The sequence below is a fragment of the Sminthopsis crassicaudata genome, chromosome 4, assembly GCF_048593235.1.
Source record: "Sminthopsis crassicaudata isolate SCR6 chromosome 4, ASM4859323v1, whole genome shotgun sequence".
In the NCBI taxonomy this organism is placed as follows: Eukaryota; Metazoa; Chordata; class Mammalia; order Dasyuromorphia; family Dasyuridae; genus Sminthopsis; species Sminthopsis crassicaudata.
Window position 1 is genome coordinate 338,247,478 of NC_133620.1, and position 24,820 is coordinate 338,272,297.

At 36.9% G+C, this 24,820-nt stretch overlaps 1 protein-coding gene across 1 annotated transcript in view; it reads left to right on the plus strand.

Annotated features, from left to right (window-relative positions):
- ERN1 (endoplasmic reticulum to nucleus signaling 1) overlaps positions 1-24,820 on the plus strand; it is a 131,153-nt gene that overhangs the window by 40,643 nt on the left and 65,690 nt on the right. The window contains exon 2 of the mRNA XM_074260829.1: positions 3,683-3,803. Within this exon, the coding sequence (XP_074116930.1) occupies positions 3,683-3,803 (121 nt within the window). The remainder of the gene's footprint in view (positions 1-3,682; positions 3,804-24,820) is intronic.

Genomic DNA, 24,820 nt, shown 5'->3' on the forward strand with positions numbered 1-24,820 from the left:
ATTTTTCTCTCTCCTTACTTCCCCCCCCCTTCCCCTTTGATATAGGTTAAACATGTGCAATTCTTTTAAACATACTTCCATATTTGTCATGCTGTACAGGAAAAACCAGATCAAAAGGAAAAAAAAATATATAAAAAAAACAAGCATACAAACAAAATAAACAATAGTAACAACAAAAAAAAAGGTGACAATACATGATCCATGTTCAGTCTCCATAATTCTCTCTCTGGATGCAGATGGTGCTTTCCATCCCAAGTCTGTTGGAATTGCCTTGAATCATTATATTGTTGAAAAGATCTAAGTCAATCATAGTTGATCATCACATAATCTTGTTTCTGTGTCCAATGTTCTCTTTAAACTCCTCATTTTCTAGACGAGAGCACTGGCACCCAGAAAAGTCCCAGTACACATTGTAGTAGTAGAGATTCAACTGTGAACCTGGGTTCTAGGACTTCATATCCATTGATTAAATCTACATCACTCTAAGCCAATTATGTTGATCCATTAAGCAGATTCATGTTTTGTTTTTTTCTCCAAGAGTTTATATTCTGTTCTTAATTGTGCTAGCCTTCCTAATGGTCATTTAATCTTTTTTTTTTTTTTTTTTTTTTTTAATGATAAGCACAGAAAATGGCTTACTAACCATCTAGTTTCACCTCATAATTCCTTGTACCTTCCCAGGTTCCGGAACATTAGAAAAGATTAAAAGGATAAGAGAAGCTGCCAGTTGTGATGTGGTTTCTAATGTCACCAAAAACATCATGTTGAATCATCATCTCTGCTTGCTCTGAGTTGCTAAATCTCCATTTATCTGTTGAAACAGCTATTTTTTTTTTCTTTGTTCTAATTTTCTTTCTTTCTTTCTTTCTTTTTTTTTGACAGTTGAGAAAAACACATTGGCTAAGGGGATGAGTGTTTCATTTCATCTCATCAGCCAACCATAGATAATTGATCAACCTGTGGTTTCAGAATCCCTCAGTCTGAGCAGGAGTTTCTTGTTTCTTTACCAACAGTAGCATGATGTAAATGTCATTTTTAAATGATAGACCTTTTTAGGTTTTGACTTGTGATGAGATTACACTTGCATTTATTAGGATCTAATTAATTAAATTCTTGTAGATTGACGTTGAAGGTTTATTTATTCTCTGGTTCAGATGAAAATTAAATGCATATTAAAGCTTTCTCTGTGTTTGGCCTTATGCCAAGCCCTGGGGGAGATGCAAAGATAAAATCAGACACAGATCTTACAGGCTAATGAGGAGATAAGACATATTGTAACTGTTAACTGTAAAACAAAGAACTATATAAGATATTCCGGGCTGGAGAGATCACTTAAAACGATCAAGTTTAGGGGATGGGGAGAGGATCAGTTTAGTCTCCATAAAGAAGGACCTGGGTCTGCCTATTGAAATAAGGAGGGATTTTTCTATATTGCATTGTCCCCTAATCCCAATCCTAGTCGAATCCCTTATGTACAAAATATCTTCTGAGGTTTCAGCAATCAAAAAAAGACAAAAAATTATATTCCTTTGGGCAGTGCACCCTAAGGTAGAAGGGAAAAGACAGAGATAGAGACAGACAAAGAGAGGGAAAGTCACAGAGGGAGGGAGGAGGGAAGAAAGAAGAAAGAGAAGACAAAAAAAGTGGTATTAGAAGGATCAGATACACCAAGTGTTCCAATTTTCACAAGAATCTTTAAAATAATTAAATTTTTTTATAATTTGGCTATGATTTGCCATAATTTTACCTGTTTATGTAAAAGTACTTTTAAAGTTTAACTTTAAAATGTTACATCTCAAGGTGCAGTCACCCTCCCTCTTTTACCCTACCCTAGAGAAGGCCAGCAACTGATCCATGTATCATGTGTGTGTATGTGTGTGTATGTATGTATAAAAACATACTATGCATACTCCTATTTATCACTTTTTTCTTTGAAAGTAGATAGCATCTTTTTTCATAGATCCTTTGCAAATGTGCTGCTAAAAATAAAAAAAAATTGTCATAATTTTATTTTGAAATAAAAAATTTTCATCCTAGTATGTCTATTATGTGCTGATACACTGTAGCAACTGATTGTTGTTTAAACATAACTGGTTATTCTGGGATTCTTATGTATTTGATTTCAATCATTTAAAGCCATATTTCTGTGAAGAGTTCTATGAGGCAGCTAGACTACCACTGGACAGAACAGTGGACCTGGAGGCAATCCAGCTTTAGACACTTACTAGCCATATAATCTTGGATGAATCAGTTAAATTCTGTTTGCCTCAATTTTCTCAATTGTACAATGGGAATAATAACAGCACCTATGTTGGAGGACTTTTGTGAGGATTAAATGAAATAATATTTAGAAAGCATTAAGAACAGGGCTTAGAAAATAGTAGGTGCTAAGTCTCATGGCATCACCTCCCTGATGTCATGATCCTATTGGAGAAAAAGATGAATGACAATATTTGTGAGATTTAAGAGTTGCCCCATTAGGGACCCAACTGAACAATTTTCCTTCCTTCCTTCCTTCCTTCCTTCCTTCCTTCCTTCCTTCCTTCCTTCCTTCCTTCCTTCCTTCCTTCCTTCCTTCCTTCCTTCCTTCCTTCCTCCCTCCCTCCCTCCCTCCCTCCCTCCCTCCCTCCCTCCCTCCCTCCCTCCCTCCCTCCCTCCCTCCCTCCCTCCCTCCCTCTCTCCCTCCCTCCCTCTCTCCCTCCCTCCCTCCCTCCCTCCCTCCCTCCCTCCCTCCCTCCCTCCCTCCCTCCCTCCCTCCCTCCCTCCCTCCCTCCCTTCCTTCCTTCCTTCCTTCCTTCCTTCCTTCCTTCCTTCCTTCCTTCCTTCCTTCCTTCCTTCCTTCCTTCCTTCCTTCCTTCCTTCCTTCCTTCCTTCCTTCCTTCCTTCCTTCCTTCCTTCCTTCCTTCCTTCCCCATTCTTTGCCTTACTTCTTCCTTACCCTTAATCACTTAATGGCGTTGGCTCATTAATGATCTCAGCTTAAAAAATCCAAAGTTTCCCACTGCTTCCAAGGCCATATTCAATTATCCTCTATCTATAACTTGCCATTGGACCTACATGGCTCTGGAGGAGAAAGTGAGGCTGGTAACCTTACACAGCCTTCCCTCAAAGGCTGGGCCTAAGGCAAGCACTTCACTTGCATGGCACAGCTTTAGCTATCTGCTGTCTTGGCTCTTCAAGAATAAAAGACAAACAGCAGCAACAACAACAGATATAAATAAATACTTATTTTCTTCTCTTGCAACTCCCTTCCTGGTTTTTACGTGGTTCATAGCTTAGCAAAGTATCTTATAAAATACTTGCTAAATCAATAAATTTTTGAATGATTTGTCCATAGTTAGATGATCCCTTTTTAGGGTAACGCATAAATAGAAGAACAGATATAAACTGAGAGCTTTTCCCTCTTTTGTTCTAGTAGTTTATTAACCAGTGAAAATCGTCTCAGTTTCTTCACTCCAGTGATATTACTTTGTGAACCCAATTTTACATCTACACAGAGTATTTAAAAGATCCTTTTTTTTTTTTAAAGTCCATATATTAAGCAGCTGTGTGCCAGGTACTGTGCTAAGTGCTGTTGGAAAGAGTTTGACTATTATTAAATTGGTTGTCTTTTAGCTGTGACTTTATGATGTGTCAAAATGAAGAAAAGAGCTTATGAAATGTTTTCTCCCTGCCATTTCAGAGTTTTGGAAGTACCAGCACTGTGACCCTTCCTGAGACTCTGTTGTTTGTCTCAACTTTGGATGGAAGTCTGCATGCTGTGAGCAAGAGGACAGGCTCAACCAAATGGACTTTAAAAGAAGGTAATTTAGAGCTAGTCCTGGGATGATAAGAGCATTTGGTTTGATACTGGGGAAAAAGTTAACAATGGTGAACCATTCAATAAAGATGTTTCATGAAAGAGAAAGGGAATGGTGGTGAGGAGCTAGATCAGCTCCTGGATCAAGATTGGTTTAATTACTTTATGTGGTGCATGAAAGATTGTATGTATATTCAGAATGTAGTTTTATTTGCATTTATCTCATCTTCATGTTTGTATAACTATTGTGGCTTTTTAAAGTAATAGATTTGTCTGGCTAGATTTTGTGAAAATGCTTTTCTTTCTTTAAAATATGTTTTATTGCTGTTTTGTTTTTTTTTGTCCCATACAATCTTATTATTTTGCAAATTCTTACTAGCTGTGTGACCTTTGGCAAGTCTTTTAACCTATCTTATGCTTCTTCATTTGTAAAATTGGGGATCATAAGAGCACCTCTCTCTCAAGGTTACTATGAAGTCAAAATGAGGTATATATAAAACTCAGCACAATACCTGGCATACTGTTGTTGTTGTTTAGTCATTTCAGTTCTGTCCAATTCTTGTGACCCCATTTGGGGTTTTCTTAGCAAATATACTGGACTGCATTGCTATTTCCTTCTCCAACTTATTGTAAGGATGAGGAAATTGAGGCACACAGGGTAACTTGCTCAGGATCCCACAGCTTAGTAAGTGTGTGAGGATGGATTTAAATTCATGCCTCCATTCTTGGGTTAGTAGTTACAGAATCTTATCAACTCAGTGAATAGTATAGCTATGGACAGGACAGGGATGAAAAGTCCAGGGTGATGATAACTGCTCCCCTTAATCCCTCAGAGATTCTTTTCATAGACGTATTGAGACTGCTAGGCAGCTTTGGTTTGTAGGAGACTGGGCACAGCCTGTTGGCTCCAGGTGACTCTAGGAGCTTTGAGTAGCAATAGCTTCTCTGTGTTCATCTGAAGATTGGGGCATACCTTGAAGTAGACGGGTTAGGTTTAGGGACTTTCAGGATCTCTCTGTTCAGTGTGAATTCTGAGTTGGCCTAAGGCTATGGTCTATCCTACCTAGTTTTGGGGTTTTTTTTTTTTTTTGTTCCTTCCCCTCTCCCCCCTGGCCTCTGACTAATTACCTTCATGGGCACAGAGACTATTCTTTCATCAATAAAATGTCCTTATTAGCATTCTCAGAAGAAAAACATTTGCAGATTAAAAAAAAATTACTGCATGTACCCTGAACACATCAGTAACCAGCTCAGTTGCCATCCACATGTTTGATGATAGAGGAACTTGCCTGACCTCTTGCTTTGTTTTTTTTTTTGTTTTTTGTTTTTTTTCCTGAGGCTGGGGTTAAATGACTTGTCCAGGGTCACACAGCTAGGAAGTGTTAAAGTGTCTGAGATAAGATTTGAACTCGGATCCTCCTGAATTCAAGGCTGGTGCTCTATCCACTGCGCCACCTAGCTGCCCCCTGACCTCTTGCTTTGTGACAGGAAATTCTCAGGAATCCAAGTTAACTAATATTCTCAAGGATCAGAGCCCAGGGGAAGGCTGGTCACAGATCTAATCACTACACTGGTCTAAGCAACCACTGAGTTCTGAATTATGTTAACATATGCTCTGCCCTTGACATACAAGACTTTGACAATAGTTCAATTAAAAGTGGATTTCCTTAAGCTTTTGAATTCCTTTCTCTGGAAGAGGTTGAAAATCTTTATTCTCAGAAGGATGATATATGAGCTAAGTCTGTCATAGTTGATTATCATATAATATTGCTGTTACTATATATAATGTTCTTTTGGTTCTGCTCAGTTCTCTCTCAGTATGAGTTTATTTGAGTCTTTCTAGGTTTTTCTGAAATCAGCCTGCTCATCATTTCTTTTAGAACAATAGTATTCTGGGGCAGCTAGATAGCACAGTGAATAGAACCACCAGCCCTGAAGTCAGGAGGACTTGAGTTCAAATGTGGCCCAGACACTTAGTACTTCCTGGCTGTGTGACCCTGGGCAAGTCACTTAACCCAGCCTCAGGGAAAAAAAAAAAAAGAACAATAGTATTCCATTAAATTCATATATCACAATTTGTTCAGCCATTTCCCAATTGATCCCAATTGCCACTATAAAAAGGGTTGCTATAAATATTTTTGTGCATGTTGGTCCTTTTTCATGATCTCTTTGGGATAAAGAGCTAATGTCTGGATTAAAGGGTTAGTATAATTTTATAGCCTTTTGAACATAGTTTCAAACTGCTCTATAGAATGGTTGAGTCAGTTCACAATGCATTAGTATTCCAGTTTTCTCACCTCCCCACTTGTAGTGTCCGGGCTAGCTCTCTGGAGGATCTCAGGACCAGCCTTGGTCTTAGTAGAGGAGTGAAATAGGCAGGAGACCCACCAGGATGGTCAAAGATGGAGTCCTGAGTCTGGAATCTGGAGTTTCAAGTCTTCTCTGTGTCTGTCACTGTGCTTCTTCTTCTGTCCCTGTGTCTGAGAGACTCTCTTAAATAACACAGTATGATTATATCACTAAAACAACTGAACATGTGCCAACTGCCCATTACATCACCATCACATTAAGTATATAGAGAACCATTATCTCACACTGAGTAGGTGCTTAACTATAGGCATCCTGCTGTCCTTGATTCAAGTGTATCTTTTCAGAGTACCAGCTCTCTACACCCACCAACAATTATCATTTTCCTTTTCTGTCTTATTAGCCAATCTAATAAGTTTGAGGTGGTACCTCAGAGTTGTTTTAATTTGCATGTCTTTAATCAATAGTGATTTAGGGCATTTTTCCATATGATTATAGATAGCTTTAATTTCTTATCTGAATACTTCCTTTTCATATCCTTTGATCATTTATTAGTTGATGTTTTTGGTTGGTTGTATTCTTATAAATTTGAGTAAGTTCTCTATATATTTTAGAAATAAAGCCTTTATTAGAAACACTGTAAAAATTGGCTCCTATAGCTTTCTGCTTTCTTCTAATCTTGGTTGCATTGCTTTTGCTTGTACAAAACCTTTTTAATTTAATGGATCAAAATTATCCATTTTGCATTTCAAAATGGTCTCAGTTTCTTGTTTGGTCTTAAATTCCTACTCAGGAGTCTTTTAATTCAGGCCTTCTTCATTCATTAGCCAGCTTTATATCTACTACACTATACTGTTTCTATAGATTCTTTTCCTTTTCAAGGTTCTCACTTTTTTCAATTTATTTTCATCCTTTATATATAGAACACTTTGGATTAGGCCTGGAAGAATAGACACTAAGAAAAAACATACTTCTTTGTGGCCCTATTATTTTTCTTTCTTCTACAGCTTTCCCATTGTGTCAGTGTTCTTGAAATTTATTTGACCAAAAAACACTATGAAATAGGCTGATGGAATATGCTGGTTCTTCCAGAAAGTAGGGGGAAACTTGAGACCCACTCAGAGAAGAATAAACCCTTTTTTATACCAAAAAATTATCATGGGTTTTGAGTTTTTGAAAAAAACATCCACAATTCGATATTAATATTTCAAGGAAGAAAATATCTTTAACACTGACATTTCTCTGAGTATTTTCTATCCATACATATAACAAGAAGCTGCAGTTTAAAAAACTGCTTGAAACTGATCTTCCCAATGGAGTATATACTAATTTTCACCCACATACCTCGAGTACAGCTCTGTGTTGTTCTTTTGTTCAGTATATTCAACTCAATATAGTAATTAATTCTTTCTTCAAGATTCCAGAACCTGCCTCTTAAAGGAAGGATTTGAGAAATCTAATTAAGGCTCAATGATGTGAGTGAAGGTTTTACTTCTTCCAGATCTCATTGTTTTTAGGAGAAAAAGCTGAGTAGGCGAATTGTATAGCAGTAGGTTTGTTATAACCACTTAACTAGGTTTCATCCCGGATGTAGCTATGCTGATTGGCATTTCTCTCTGTTTTGAACCTACTTGATGTGGTTTTTCCTAGCAATGAAAAGCGTAAATCTCATAAAATTTACTTTCAAAAGCAGGAGATTTTTTTTTTTTTTTTTTTTTTTTTTAGACAAAGTAGTCATGGTTTAGTGACTTGCATAGGATCATACAGCTAGTAAGTATTTGAGTCTGGATTTAAACTCAAATCCCCCTGACCCTAAGGCCAGTGCCCTATCCAGTGTGTCATCTAGATGCCTCAAAGAGAGCAATTTTGGACTGAGATGTCTGCTTGGTAGTACCCATGTCAAATAAAATGTGTTAGGTATGTGAAATATGTATTATATAGTATTTCTCACTTACCTCTGAAGAATTTGTGGTTACACAGAGCTGAAATTGGATGTGCCTCCACACTTTTCACCTGCTGCACCTGATTCTGACCAATGGGGATAAGCAGACCTTCCAAATAATTCCAGTTCCTTTACATGCTTCCACTTTTTTGAGTGCCACTGGGTTAATAAGAGAAGCCAGACTCAGATTTTAATGAGATTAAGTACATGAAAATTACATATTAAGGTAACGAAACTGATTTTTTCAAAACAGCTCTTCAGAAGGTTTTGGTCTTGAAAATGAATGTGGATGATTGTGCTCCAGGGTTCTCTGAGATTGAAGACTAAAAGGAGCACTATTGCTCCAATTCAGGGCAGGTACATGGTGCAATGGATAGAGCTCTTGGTTTGAAGTTAAGAAGACAATTTAAATCTGGCCTCAAACATTAGCTTTGTGATCCCGGGCAAGTCATTTAGCCCTGTTTGCTTCAGTTTCCTCATCTGTAAAATGAGGTGGAGAAGGAAATGGCAAACCATTCTACTGTCTCTGTCAAGAAAACCTCAAATAGGGTCACAGAGAGTTGGACACAACTAAACAACAAAATTTGCTTCAACTTACTGGCAGATACTCAAGAGTAGTCAGAGTATAAGGTCAGTTTAATGGTTTCCAAGATCCATAAAACTGATACCATGGGTTTTATTCTTAAGTCTCCAAGTTGACATTTTTTCCCTCAAGTTAATCAGTCCATAAGCATTTATTAAGCTCTTACTATGGTAGCAGACACTATACCAAGCACTGGGTATACAAAGAAAACCACAGAGAATTTTCTTTAGCACATACTTTTTATCTATCAATCAGATGCATTTCCTTTCTCACATTTGGAGGTCACTTTAAATAACAGTGTCAAGGCGCTCCCTCCGGCATGGAGTATTGGCTTACTTGTTTTTTGGAAACTAAAGATGATTCTTTTTTTTTTTTTTTTTTTTTTTTTTTTTTTTTGTCTCAAATTTTTTTATGTTAAACACATGCAATTCTTCTATACATATTTCTACAATTATCATGTTTCACAAGAAAAATCAAATCAAAAAGGGAAAAAAATGAGAAAGAAAACAAAGCAAGCAAACAACAACAACAAAAGTGAAAAATACTAATGTTGTGATCCGCACTCAGTTCCCCACAGTCCTCTCTCTGGGTGCAGATGGCTCTCTCCATCACAAGATCATTGGAACTGGCCTGAATCACCTCATTGTGGAAAAGAGCCACGTCCATTAGAATTGATCTTTGTATAATATTGTTGCTGTGTACAATGATCTCCTGGTTCTGCTCATTTCACTCAGCATCAGTCTCAGTTTCTTGTTTCTTGCCACTATAAAGAGGGCTGCTGAATTCTTAAATATAACTCTGTCTTTTCTAAATAATAACTGATTATGCAGGATAGGATACTGGACCTGAAGTCAGGAGGACCTGGCTTCAAATTCTGCCTTTGACATATAATACTTATATGATCATAAGAAAGCTATATACATATATACATATATATATATATATATAAATCTCTCTGAGCCTCAGTTTCCCCATTTGTAAAGTAGGGATAATAATAGCACTTACTTCATTGAGTTGCAGAAGGGATCAGATTATAAATCATTTTGCAAACTTTAAAGCGATATATACATTTGGCGGGGCTGTTATTATGTAACTGAGCAAATATTTTTTTGGGTTGCTATTCAGTCATTTTAGTAATGTCCAACTCTTCCTGGTTCAATTTGGGGTTTTCTTGACAGAGATACTGAAGTAGCTTGTCATCTCCTTCTCCACTTTATTTTACAGATGAGGAAACTAAGGGTATGGTGACTTGTTCAGGGTCAAACAGCTAGTAAAGTTTCTGAGGCCAGATTTGAATTCAGGTTTTTCTGACTCCAGGTCCTGCACTCTCTTGTGCCAGTTAGTTGCTTTACAAGTGCTATTCTTACATAACTGAGGACCAGTGGCTACCTCATGTCTAATGAATGTAGCTGAATGCTTTGTTTTGGGTTAGGAAGTTAAAAGACTTTGATTACTGTTGAGGCTGATGTAAGACTTTCTTTACTAGAAATAACAATTTAAGATCATTGTTGCATCTGTGTCTCCACCCCATATGGTCAATCTGGAATATCTTTGCTGTTCTTTGATTAATATGTAGATAAATTTGGTGATTTAGGAGGTAGATTCAAAACTGAATTGTTTTCTTTTTTTTTTTTTTTTTTTTTTTGCAAAGGAGCCAAATATTTTATGTTTGGAATAGAAGGGCCTTCAGATGAATCCTCACTTGATTTATTTTAGGCAATGAGACATTAGCAGTGAACTCTGTTTTTCTGGCCTAATCATTAATTTTCTCTCTTCAGGTCTCCCTGATAAGTCCATTGCTCCTCTGTTAGTGTGAAAACCTCCACTCATACAACATGGAGTAATCTGAGATAGATTTTCTGTGTTTTGAGCTATTTGAACATCTTATACAGTTACCTAGTCAGTCAGTCAACAAGCATTTAAAAGGAACCTATTATGTACCAAATGATGGAGATACAAAAAAAACAAAAGCTGTACAGTGTAAGAAAAAAAAGATTAGAGTCAGAAAATAAATACTGTAGAAAATATTAGAATAGAATATATTGTCTTTGGACAGTGGAGATTAGGGTTTTTTCCCTTCTTTTTTTGTTTTTTGTATAATAGTGCCTCAAAATGGGCAACTTATAAATGCTTCTTGGATTGAATTGGGAATGTAAGGTTTTATGTGAGCCTTGCCAACATAAGAGGCAGATTATTGAAACTGCAGATTTGAGTCATGATATTCTAAAGAAGAGATGAACTTTGACCCATCTTCTCAGGATGAATTCTCAAAATCCTATAGTTGTAGAATCACAGTTTAGAAGGACCCTTGGAGAGATCATCTCACCCAGCCCTTATCAGAAGTGTGATTCTCCCCTCCACTATCCCCAGCAAATGGCATTCAACTTCCTTTTGAAGATTTCCACTTTTTTTTTTTTGTTATTCCATTTTTTAAAAAATTATTAATTAGTTTATGACTTTCATTTTTATTAGTTTTTGATTTCCATTTTTTTCCTCCCTCCCTTCCCTCCATCCCCAAGATGGCAATTAATATAGGTCCCACATGTACAATCATATTAAACATATTTCCACTTTAGTCATGTTGTGAAAGAAGAATCAGAAAAGTAAAAAGTAAAAGAAAAAAGTAACAGAAAAGATGAAAATCAATCTGCATTTAGTCTCCACAGTTCTTTCTCTGGATATGGATAGCATTTTCAATTGTAAAGTTTATTAAAATTGTCTTAGAGGAGTGGCTAAATGATGCAGTGGATGGAACACCAGCTCTGGAGTCAGGAGAACTTGAGTTCAAATGTAACCTTAGACATTTAACCTAATTATGTAACCCTAGGCTAGTCATTTAACCCCAATTGCCTCATGCCTCCTCCCCTCAAAAAAAGAATTGTTTTAGATCATTGTATTGCTGAGAAGAGCAAAATCTATCAAAGTTAATCATCTGCTGTTACTGTATACAATGTTTTCCTGGTTCTGCTCATTCCACTTAGCATTAGTACATGTAAGTCTTTTTAGGTTTTTCTGAAATCTTCCTGCTCATTATTTCTTACAGATTAGTATTCCATTACCTTCATATACCCTAGTTTATTCATCCATTCCCCAACTGATGAGCATCCACTCAATTTCCAGTTCCTTGCTCCTACAAAAAAGGATTACTACAAACATTTTTGCACATGTGGGTCCTTTTCCTTTTTTTATGATCTCTTTGTGATACAGACCTAGTAATAACACTGCTAGATCAAGATGCACAGTTTATAGCCCTTTGAGCATAGTTCCAAATTTTCCTCCAGAATGATTAGATCGGTTCACAACTCTACCAACAATGCATTTATGTTCCAATATTTGACCCTCCAGTCTTGAACAACTTCCTAAGCTAACCTTTTTGGACTATTCTAACTCAGGATGCTTTTTTTCCCTTGTGCAGATTGGAGTCCTAACTCTCAGCAGTTTTTGCTTATTGCTCCTAGTTCTGGTTTCTGGAACCAAGCAAAACAACTAAAAATCTTCAATTTCTTCAATTGTTCCTCATATGAATTAATCTTCCTCTTCCCCCTACATTCTAGTTGCCTTCTTTGAACACATTCCAATTTGTCAGTGTTTTCAGTTCTACCTCTTTTCATAGTAAATGTGATTCCATTTCCTGATCTATGTCTTGAATGCCTTTCGTGCATTCAGTTTTCTTCCCAATGGCATATAGTTTTGGAGGAATGCTATGGGGAATAAGAATCTTTCTTGTTCCAGCTGCATGAGTCCAGCTGAAGGGAGGGAGGGAAAAAGGTGATGCAATGGTTAAGCGTGTTAGACTTAAAGGTAGGAAGACTTGAGTTCAAATTTCATCATGTATATCTACTTACCTGGGTGATCCTAGGCAAGACTTTGAGTCTCCTCATCTGTAAAATGGAGATAATAATAGCATCTACCTCCTAGGGTTATTATGGAGATCAAGTGAGATAATATTTATAGTGTTTTGCAAATCTTAAAGGCTTAATTAATGTGATTTATTATTATTCTTAAAATAGTTTCTTGTCTTTTTTCTCATTGAATAGATTTTCTGAGTTCTCCCTGTCTCACATTTACCTTTTAATCCCTGGTTCATACACCGGAGAAATAACTTGCTTCTTCTTCCTCTTTGTCGCTGTTGAAGAATAGAGGTTTTATGCATGTGATTGTGAGAGGAGGCTTGATTTACTAATTGTTGAATGTGTGAAAAAATTCTCTATAGAAGGGATTCTGAACTTTTTTTTTTTTTTTTTTTTTTTGGCATGCTGGATCCCTTTAGCAGTCTAATTAATCAATAAAAATTTATTCAGTGCTAAGTGCTGAGGATGCAGAGAAAGATAACAACAGTCCATGCCCTCTAGTTCATAATCTAGCCTGTGGACTTCTACTCAAAGTAATGGTTTGAAGTGAACAAAATAAAACACATGGTATTAAAAAGAAAACTAATTATGTTGAGATACAAAGAAAGGAAAGAAGGAAGGAAAGAGGGAAGAAAAGAAAGTTCAAGAGAGGAAAAAAGGGAGAGAGAAAAGAAGAAATGAAAGAAGGGAGGGAAGTAGGGAAAAGAAAAAGGGAGGGAGGAAAGGAGGGAAGGAAAGAGAGAAAGAAGGAAGGATGAAGGGAAGAAAGGGAGAGAGAAAGGAATTGATAAAGGGAAGGAGGGAGGAAGGAAGGAAATTTCAGGTGACACATGCTTAGAGACTGAAACTGGTGAATTGCTTGATCTTAGGATCTGATCTCTTTATGTCTTTACTAAATCAGGTGATCATGATAAGGGAGTGGATGAGAAAACAGGCTGCCGAAGAAGGAGTGAGTCAAAGTTTCAGGGCCAGTAAGCAGTAGCACATGCAGTTGTTGACTCCCAAACATGATTATGTTCTCTTTGAAGGCAAAAGTAGTAGCTGGTGCTTCTTTTTTTTTTTTTTTAGTACAGCTTTGGGTATAATACATAATAGATATTTATAATCCTAGAATTTTAGAAAAGGAAGAATCATTAGAAATTATCTAGGCCCAGCTTGTTCCATGGTGACAATTGGATTTAATTGAATTCAATACAGCAAATATTTATTAAACATCTACTCTGTGTCAGATATTGTGCTTAGAGATAGTGACATATGGTTATCTCCCTTATTTTCCCCTTCAGAGCCATCTGGATCTAGGAATAAGATAGAGATCAGGACAATAAAGATGGCCCTGAATGCGGTGATTGACTCAGAGTGAATATAAATAGCATTTGTTTCTGTTTTGGACAGAAATCCTGAAAGTTTTCCTCTCCAATATTGAATAAAAAAAAAATAATTTAATATTTTATTTTTTCTGAAGTTATATGTAAAAACAATTTTTAATATTAGAAAAAAATTTGTATTCCAAATTCTCTCCCTCATTCCTTTTCCTCCTCTCTATTGCTAATTTGTGCAATTATTAAGTTACAGATTAAAGGGATTGTGACATGTTTCATTGGAGGGGAGTGTGAACTCCCACTTCCATGAAATGTTCTAAACATGATTGTTGAAATATATACAGAAAGTGCTTGTATCTAGGTGGCTTTGCTTGTTATATTTGTTTGATAATCCATGGAGCTTGAAGTAACTCTCTGTGAAATTTCTTCCCCTTCTCAACTCCCTATCTCCGCCCCAGTTCCCAGTAAAATTAGAAGACCCTGGGTTTGGCTCTTGGGTCTGCTTTTTCATTTATTTAGTTGGTTTTTATTAGGCACTTGACCTGGGATCTATTGTTGGCTAATCAATGAAAGCCATAGCAATTTGGGTTTAGGGCATAGACCTTAAGAAAGAAATATAGCCGATAAACCCCAAGATATCTTGGGAGATTTCAGCAATCAAAAAAAAATTATATTCTTTTGAGCAGAGCACCCACAGATAAGGATATGATATGAAGGAAGGAAGAAAGGGAAAAAAAGGAAGGAAGGAAGGAAGAAAGAAAGAAAGAAAGAAAGAAAGAGAGAAAGAGAGAGACAGCTCTGCTCATAGAGGTTGTTTATCCTTTCACCAAGAGGACCATGACATCAGAGAGGCAATGCCGATGATATGCAAGTGAATTGGATTTAAGTGAGAGAGGGCTGTGCAAGGTTACCTCCCTTATTTTCCCCTTCAGAGCCATCTGGATCTAGGAATAAGATAGAGATCAGGACAACTAAAGATGGCCCTGAATGCAGTGATTGACTCACAGTGAATATAAATAGGATTTGTTTCTGTTTTGGCCAGAAATCCTGAGGGTTTTCCTCTCTGATATTGAATTTTCATTTATGTATTTATTTATTTTTGACTGGTTAAAAAGAGACTATTCCTTGCCTCAATTCTTAGCCTAGCTTTAATCACTGATGTTGCCTCAGTCAAACTGAGACCTTTTGAAATCCTTAGTTTAAAAAAGCTAAGATCTCCCATTGCATCTGAGAGAAACAAAGTCACATACTTGGATGAATTAGGTTTGCAAGGATTCCTTTCTAGTAAAGAATATAGTAATAGAATTCCATTCCCTTCCATGATAATCATTTTCAACATTTATTTTCTTATTTCTGGGTCTTCTGTATAGGGTAAAATGGACTAAAAAGTCATACAACATAATTTGGCTCATTTTTGAGACTAATTACATTAGTGTTTCCATATAACTGATTTTATCACATTGGTATTTTATGTTTTTCAGAGTTATATTTGAAGTTAAGTTGGACACACCCTTTCCTAGTTCTGAGGAACTCCACAATTTGAGGAACTTTATGTCATAGATTTAGAACTGGAAGGGACCTCTGTGGCCATGGAGTCCAGCTTCTTTATTTTTACTGATGAGGAAACTGATGAGGAAAAGTGAAATGACTTATAGGTCTACTGGATTGAGGTAGAGTTTAAATTTAGTCTCAAATACCTTAAAGGTACACACTTTGTGACCCTTGGCAAGTCACTTAACCTCATTTTGCTCAACTGTAAACTGGTAATAATAACAGCACCTAACTCACAAAGTTGTTGGGAGAATAAAATGAGATTATATTTGTAAGGCACTAAGCATAATACCTGGTACACAGTAGGTGCTTATAAATACTAGCTGCATTACTGTTGTTGTCAGTGTTCTAGACGTGAATAACCTTTTCATGACAAATTCTCTACAGCTTGGTATGAGGACCAGACATCATGACAGATAATGTAGAGAGGTCTAAGGAGAATCCATATGCAAAAATGAAAAAATCGAAAGTATATGCAAAGGTATTTTTTTTAAAGAGGGCATGCGAGTTATGATTAGGAAAAACTAGGAAGTAATATTTGAGATGCTCAATATTATCCCTGTCTTAAAGGAACTGTGGCAGGTGAAAGATGAAATGACTGAGGAAACAAAGGTTTGAGCTTCTGAGCATATGAATTTATTAAGCATTGCATGCCAATTGCGTGACAAATGAGTTCCAATCCCCTCACCTTTGGCACTGGATTCTGAATACAGGAAGAGACAGATTTTTATGCATTAGAACCAAATGTTTTTGTTGAGTCATTTCAGTTATGGCCACTCTTTGTGACCCATTGTGGGATTTTCTTGGGAAAGATGCTAGAGTGATTTGCCATTTCCTTTTACAACTCATTTTTCAAATGAGTAAACTGAGGCAAAGAAGGTAAAATGACTTACCCAGAGCAACCAAGCTAGTGTCCAAGACCAGATTTGAATTTAGGAAGATGTGTCTTTATGACTCTGTGATTAGTATATTTAGTGGATCCACTGCAATACCTGGCTTCCCAATTAATCAAATAAGACCATTTAATTAAAGAAAACTATTAACCAGAATATAAAATTGAGTAACCAGATTTCTAATTGGAGGAAAATTAAGGATTTTCTAAGTTGCAAAGGGGTGAATGAACAGGTGCAATTCCCTGAAATCAGAAAAAGAGGTGTCCCACTCCCCTCAAGTTTCTGTGTTCGATCAAAGGGACAAGGAAACAATAACTGATTGAATAACATAAGGCTAGTTTTCAGATAAGATGTATGAGATGTTTGAGATGCATAATTGTAAGAGGACTCTTTGCATCAGTCTTTGGATCTGACTGGGCTTCTGGTCAGCATAACCTAGATCTTTAAGTTAGTTTGCCCTGCAAGCCACGCAGGACTAAGTTTAAACAATGCAATAAGGTTTTCTCACAATTCCCAGAATTGAATAAAGTCTTCTCACAAGACAGAAGTTGGACTAGACCCATAATTGCATAGGTAGGGAACTAAGCTAGCTCCAGAACTGAATCACAAGATAGAGTCTGTGCGGTTTCCTTAATTCCCACAACCACTTGCTATCCAGTCCTTCAGAACTCACCTTTCTTATTTGAGGCAACAACACACTTAAATGTAAATACATAAATAATATGTCCATAATGAATATAAGGAAACTTTCCAAGTGCCTTAGAGGTTTGGGAGGGGTTGGAGATGGAGAGGGCACAGATCCAGAATAGCTTCAGGGAGGAGGTAGCACCTGTCTTGAATCTTGAAGGAAATCAGGAATTCTTTGAGGAAAGATGAGGAGGAATTGCATCCCAAGTTTAAGGAAGAACCGGTGCAAAAGTGAAGGCTGGTGATGGAGAAGATATGAAGAATAAAAAGGCCAGTATGGCTGGATCTCAGAGTTTGTGGAGGGGACTATTATGTAAGAAGATTGGAAGCGTAGGAATGGATTGGGCTATGCAGAACTATAAGTGATAAACAGAGTGTTTATCTGATGCTAGGGATCATTAGAGAGCCACCGGAGTTTACCAAGAAAGTAGTGGATGTGATTAGATACATTTAAAAAAAAAAAATCACTTTAACAGCTGTGTGGAGAGTGGATTGCATTGGTTGGTAGAGGTTTGGAGAGCTGAAATAGGTGTTTAGTAATCCATGTGAAAGGTAACAAGGGCTTAAACTAAGGCAGTGGCTGTGTGAGCTAAGAGGAAGGGTCTACATGAGAAAAGTTGTGGAGGTAGATGAGACATGTGCCAGAGGACATGTGAGCTAAAGGGGATAGAATACAGAGTCTTAGAGTACATGCACAATTGGTGGCCATGACCTGGATATTGTTTGATTTTTTTCAGTTGTGTCCAACTCTCTGTGATTCCATCTGGGGTTTTCTTAGCAAAGATACTAAAAATGACCTGACATTTCTTTTTCCAGCTCATTTTATAGATGAGGAAATTGCAGCAAGCAGGCTGAAGTGACTTGGCCACAGCTAGTAAGTGATGAATCTACCCAATTTCATGCCTGGCATTCTGCTGGGCTAGCTAGCTACTATGGCTTGGATGATGATCCTGTAAAGGAGAATGAGAAAGAGTGATAAGACAAATGGAAGGAAAATCGAAAGAAAAAATCATAAAAACTCAGAAAGGGGAATAGTATCCAGAAGTAGTTGAATTGTTACAGAGAATTTAGAAAGGGGGAAAACAATTAAGAGATCATGGGGTAGGGGATGCAGTGGCATAGCTACGTGGTGCAGTGGATAGAACACTGTTCCTGAAGTTTAGATCTGAGTTCAAATTCAGTCTCAGACATTTACTAGCTGTGGGATCCTGGACAAGTCACCTGATTTGATTACCTCATCTTACCAAAAATGGGAAAAAAAGAGAGAGAGAGAGAGAGAAAGAGAGAGAGAGAGAGAGAGAGAGAGAGAGAGAGAGCACGCGCACGCATGGGTAACTTTGAAGAGAGTCATCTTTAGTTGAGTGATGATGTCTGAAGCCAGTTTATTGGGAGTTGGGAGGAGATAAAGTAGAGGAGGCTTCTTTAATCTCTCTCTCTCTCTCTCTGCACATATAATATATATATATATATAATTTTCCCTAGTTACATGTAAAATGATTTTTTACATTTGTTTTAAAAATTTGGAGTTCCAAATTCTCTTTCTCCCCCTCCCCCATTGAGAAGACACATGTTATGCAAAACATCTCCATAAGTCATATTGTGAAAAAAAAAAAAAAAAGATTTCCACCTCCTCTCAAAAAAACCCACAAGAAAAAAAAAATTTTTTAAAAGTATGCTTCAGAGAGGCTTAGAGAGGCTTACATCAACTGATGTTGAGTGAAATGAGCAGAACCAGAAGATCACTGTACACTTCAACAATGATACTGTATAAGGATGTATTCTGATGGAAGTGGATAACTTCAACATAGAGAAGAGCTAATCCAATTCCAATTGATCAAAGATGGACAAATCAGGTACACCCAGAGAAGTAACACTGGGAAATGAGTGTAAACTGTGAGCATTGTTTTTGTTTTGTTTTGTTTTGTTTTGTTTTGTTTTGTTTTGTTTTGTTTTGTTTTGTTTCTCTTCCCAGATTAATTTTACCTTCCGAATCCAATTCTTCCTTTGCAACAACAACAACAAAATTCGGTTCTGCACATATATATTGTACCTAGGATATACTATAAGATATTTAATATGTATGGGAATGCCAGCCATCTAGGGGAGGGGGTGAAGGGAAGGAGGGGAAAAACTTGGAACAGAAGGGAGTACAAGGGATAATGTAAAAAAAAAAAATTACCTATGCATATGTACTGTCAAAGAAAATGTTATAATTATAAAAATTAATTTAAAAAAATAAATAAAGTATGCTTCAGTTTATATTCAGACACAATCAGTTCTTTCTCTATGTATGAATAGCATTTTTTCATAAATCCTTCAGAATAGTTTTGGATCATTGTATTGTTGAAAATAACAAAGTTATTCACAGTTGGTCATCCCACAACATTGCCATTACTTTGTATACAGTACATTTCACTTTGCTTGAGCTCATGGAGGATTTTTCTGAGAGAATTCTGCTCATCCTTTTTTTTTTAAGAACAATAATATTCCATCATAAAATTACATGCCACAATTTATTCAGCCATTTCTCAATTCATGGTCATCCAGAAGAGGGTTTTTTGTTTGTTTGTTTGTTTTTTAAGAATTTAGTTAGGTGAGGAGGCCAGATTTAGGACAAGTGTTGACAAGTGTGGTGGTATTTAGTGTATGAATTTTTTTTTTAAGGTTGGAAAATTTGGTATCTGTTTCTAAGAAACTGATTAGAGAAAGTAGATAATAGGGGAAGTTTGGAGGAGATAGAAGGGGATGAAATTAAGGGTGCGTGTGAAAGGATTGATCTTGATGGGACTATCTCTGATCTGAGTTGCTGATCAAGCAGAGGAGAAAGAATAGATGTGGGAGGAAAAAGAGAAAGGGAAAAATGAAGTTATAGGAGGTTTTGAGCAAAGGATTTTCAGAATTCTTAGTCATGAAAATGGAACAAGATCCAGGATAACAATCATGTGTGAGTGAGATGTAGTTTGGAAAGTTGAACAGATTGAGGATATGAGATGTTTCTGGGAACTTCAAGGTATAGTTATGTATGTTGAAGTTCCCTGGTCTGACAACAGTGACTCTGATGGAGAGCAAGACTATAACTCAAGCACCAAATTCATTAGGTAAAGAGGTTAAAGAAACCTGGGGGTTGGTAGATAACATCCACCAAGATCTGGACCGGGTGATAAATTTGGAATTAATGAATGAACATTTATTAAGCACCTAAAATATGCTGACCAATGGAAATAAGTACCAAATACTGGGAATAAAAATCCAAAAATAAAGCAAAAGAATAAAATAAAATCTCCAACAACAACAACAACAAAATCAATTCCTGAACTCAAGAATTTATATTCTAATGGGGGGGGGGGGGGCGGAATACATAGGAAAGCAGTATGGCTTATTTTGGAGAGTGATAAGGATAATAAGGGACTAGATTGATGCATCCTTTTCAGTAGCTATGGCAATTGTATTTTGATTATTGTTCCCAAGCTGGAAAACTTAAGGGGGAAGGGGCCAAAGGAGTATATGTGTGTAGTGACAAGACAAGAAGACAGCCGAGGGAGAAATGAAGCATAACTAGAGTCAGATTAGATATGGCCAGGTGAGGTGTTCCCCAATCAGGAGAGTAGGACTCAGAGCAGGCTTTCCAGAATTGCAAGGGTTAAGCCCTCCGGAGCATGGTTTCTAGATTCTGATGGCAAGGCAGCTCTTGAGATGATTGGGGAGTGAGCCTCAATAGATGAGAAGCTGCTGAATGATAGCAGTAAGGGAGATCTGAAAGTTGAGATGGGGGCAAGGGGTAGACCAGCTCCCCTTCTGAGACCAATGTTTCAGGGGACATGGTACAAAGGAGTGCTTGGGATGAATTTTTAGAACCTGGAATTAGAAGAAGCATAAAAGGAAGAGGTCTAAAGTGACAGTATGTTAATTATAGAACAGGATTTCTGTAGGGTACAGTGTGTGTGGAGGGGGATAGCAGATCTGGATTGGGACATTGGGAAAGGGAATGATAGAGATTATTCTTAAAGTCCCTTGTAGGGCTGCTTCTTCCCTCCTCTAAGTAAATCTTATCTCTGTAGACTCTGCACAAGCTTCACCTTGTTTACAAAATCTTTCCTGATTCTTCTTGTCTTTACTGATCTCTTTTTTAAACTCCTACTCTGTTTATAAGTCTTTACCATACAGTACAATATTAATAACAGATTTATGTATAGCACCTTCTTCACAAATATCTTGAGGAGTAGGAATGTAAATATTATCACCATTTTACAGAGGAGAGAAACTGAGTCTTGGGCGGGTGACTTCCCAGTGTTATATATTTAATGGGTGTTACACGTGAGAGTTAAATACATGTTTTTAAGTTTAGCACTCTTTCCATTATACTATACACCTCCCTAAATAAATACATGTAATCATATTTAATATTAATGATACTTTAATGATGACAGGATAGTTAGATAGATGATAGATGGATTAGATAGATAGACATGGATAGATGGATGGATTAGATAGATGTAGATAGATGGATGGAGCATCTAATAAGCAGTTAATATGTTCTGGTCATTGTGCTAAGCACTGAGGTTAGAGATTCAAGATAGTCCTTGACTTCAATGAGTTTATATTTTAATGGATAAAGACTGTGTATAAGGGCAGTAAGAAGTGGAAGAGAAAGAGACAGGGAGAGATGAAGTTTACTAGAAAGTCACAGGGAGCCATGGTTCAGGAAAAGATAAGATAAAACTGTTTTTCCAGGCTATTTTTTGTTCTGGCCAAGAAGTACTATATTCATAGTTACATACATAAAAATCTAGGGGATATAGTCAAGGACAGGGTGGCTCAGTGCATAGAGAACCAAGTCTGGGGTTGAAAAGACTCATCTTCTGATTTATAATAATAATTACAAAATCACTTGCTTTAAAATTTAATAACCTTGCTGTTTATAATGACTTTTTTTAGCTTTAATTTAGCATTTTATTCCCAAAGCATTCTACATCATCTTGTCATCTCATTGATACAAAAACCTTGTGAGGCAGACAGTGTACCCATTTTACAGTCGAGGAAATTAAGACTAAGAGAAGCCTTTTCTCCAAATGACAGAGCTGAGATTGAAAACAAACAAACATAAAACCAGTCCATGTATTTTGATTCTAGGTTAAATGTTTTTTCTGTGAAATGCACTGTGTTGCCGCACGTTGAGATGAAGCTTATTCATTTGTTGGTCCCTCAGTGCCTTTATTGCCTATTTGAGGGTGTTCTGTTATGTGGTTATGTTTTTTACAAAACAAGAGAAAGCAATAAAAATGGATCCAGTTTTTTTTTTGTTTTTTTTTTTTTTTAAATAAAGTGCTCATTGAGTTACTGTTTCAGGAACAGTGTGTCCTGGAAATGCTCATGATCATCTGTGGCTGGCAGTGATTTTATAAGGTTCCTTGACCACCCCCATGAGCACACTGTCCTTGTAGCTTCTGTAATCAAAGGCATTTTCATTGTTCCTATGTTAACAGAAGCTGCTCAAAGCCAATTCAAAAGGAGAAGCCTCAAGCATTGGTATATTGAAATTTTAGTCCGTTTCGCCATAGATCTTTTCCTATTTTTAGCTGACAAATCATCACAAATCATCCTTTTCCAACCATGCAAATCTTTTTTAAAAATATTACTGATTTGTTTGTTTTTATGAAAGTCATTTTTGTCTATTTTTCCCCGTTCTCCTCCCCCATTTCCTTCCTCCATTGAGCCTAGCACATTCCATATCCATAGCCCCCCAACTCCTTGGGAAGGAGAGGGAAGTGTGTTCAAGCGTTTTCTAGGACAGATTGGTCATTTCATGTTAGTATTGTTCTTTCTTTCTCTTATGATAAGCCTGTCTTTAAGAAGGCAGATGATGCTAATAGTAATGGAAGGCAAAAGGATTCACACTGGAGTGTGTTTTACCTTAGGTTCCTTTGAGATAGTGGGTAGAGCATGGAGCTTAGAGTTGGGAACACCTGAGTTCAAATGTGCCTTTTTTTAGTTTTAGTCATTTTCCCAAGCACATTCAAGTCCTTATGGCCCCTTTTAGGGTTTCCTTGGCAAAGAAACTGAAGTGGTTTGCCATTTCCTTCTCCATCTAATTTTACAGATGAGGAAACTGAGGCAATTAAGGTAACTTGGCCAGGGTCACAAAGCTAGTAAGTATTGCAGGCCAGATTTGCATACAGGTCTTTCAGATTCTACCATCTACTGTACCACTTCACTTCCCTGAACTGGCTAGCTTTGTGATCCTGGGCAAATCATTTAAGCTCTGTTTGCCTCAGTTTTCTCATCTAAATGAATGAAAATGAAGATAATAGCTCCTACCCCCTAGGATTGTTGTGAGGATCAAATATTTAGTTCAATACCTGTCATATAATAAACATTCTATAAATGTTAGCTATTAGTATTAATACCTCTCAGGGTTGTTGGAAGGATCAAATGCGACAATATTTATAAAACACTTAATTCTATCTGGCACATAGTTAGCGTTATATAAAAATGCTTATTCCCCTTCTCTTTTGTGCCTCAAACTTTTGAAAAATGCAGTGCCTTGCTTTTTATTGTGTGGATAAAAACAGTTAAAGTATTGCTATTATATCTTGCCGGAGAAGTGCTTTGTAAATCTTAAAGTGCTATTAGGAATATGAATTATTATTTATCAAAGAACTGCTGAACATGGATGAATGGAACCTTGAACCTATTCTTTACTTGCACAATAATAAAATTGACTTAAGTAATTCAAAGATGAGTCCTCCCACAATCAATGCAGATTGTAATTCCTTTTATAATTTGGTAGGCTTTCATTGTGAATGACCTAGCCTTCCTGCTAATAACTCCCTCTAGGAAGTTGCCTCAGTTGATCCTCAGATGACACATCTATCTAATGGAAAGTCTTTATGCCTTGTGTTTCTTTCACTTAGCTTTTGAGGTCTTAGGGTTACCTGTCCCCCACAATGAGGCATTGGAGAAGGACTTAACTATGCTATTATTAATATCTCATGTTGTAATAGTTCTTTTTTTTTTTTTTTTTTTTTTTTTTGAGGCTGGGGTTAAGTGACTTGCCCAGGGTCACACAGCTAGGAAGTGTTAAGTGTTTGAGACCAGATTTGAACTCGGGTCCTCCTGAATTCAGGGCTGGTGCTCTATCCACCGCATCACCTAGCTGCCCCGTTATAATAGTTCTTTATGTACTGTACTCATAATAATCCTGGAGGCCAATAGCATTTGCTATTATTCCCAATTTACAGATGTGAAAATTTAGGTTCAGAGGTAAAGCTACCATCTCTGGATCAGGTATGATTAAAGTTAGGATTTAAACTTACATCTTTCAATTCCAAGGCTAGTTCTTCAAGGCCAATGCTTAAAAAAAAAAAATCTTATTTATGTTTCCTTACCCTTCACCCCCACAAAAAACCAAAAACATCGCTATCATTTCTGAGTAATCCTCCCTCATCATAAAACCCACCCTTGTCACAATGAAAAACACGTAAGTAAAACAAACCAAAGGTCAGTTTTGATGGAAAATATGACATTCCATACATGCCTGCCATCGACACATCTCAGCCACGAAGACAGAAGTATATTTCATCATCATCAGTATTCTGGAATCATGAGGGTTATGGCATTTTTCTGAATTGTGGTGTTTTTAGTATTGTTCACTTTTATGTTTTGTGGTTATAGTGCATATTGTTCTCCTGATTCTGAATTCTGCAATCGGTTCATTTATGTTTTATTTTTAGTTATTTATTTATTTTTCCTGAGGCTGGGGTTAAGTGACTTGCCCAGGGTCACACAGCTAGGAAGTGTTAAGTGTCTGAAACCAGATTTGAACTCGGGTCCTCCTGAATTCAAGGCTGGTGCTCTATCCACTGCGCCACCTAGCTGCCCCCTATGTTTT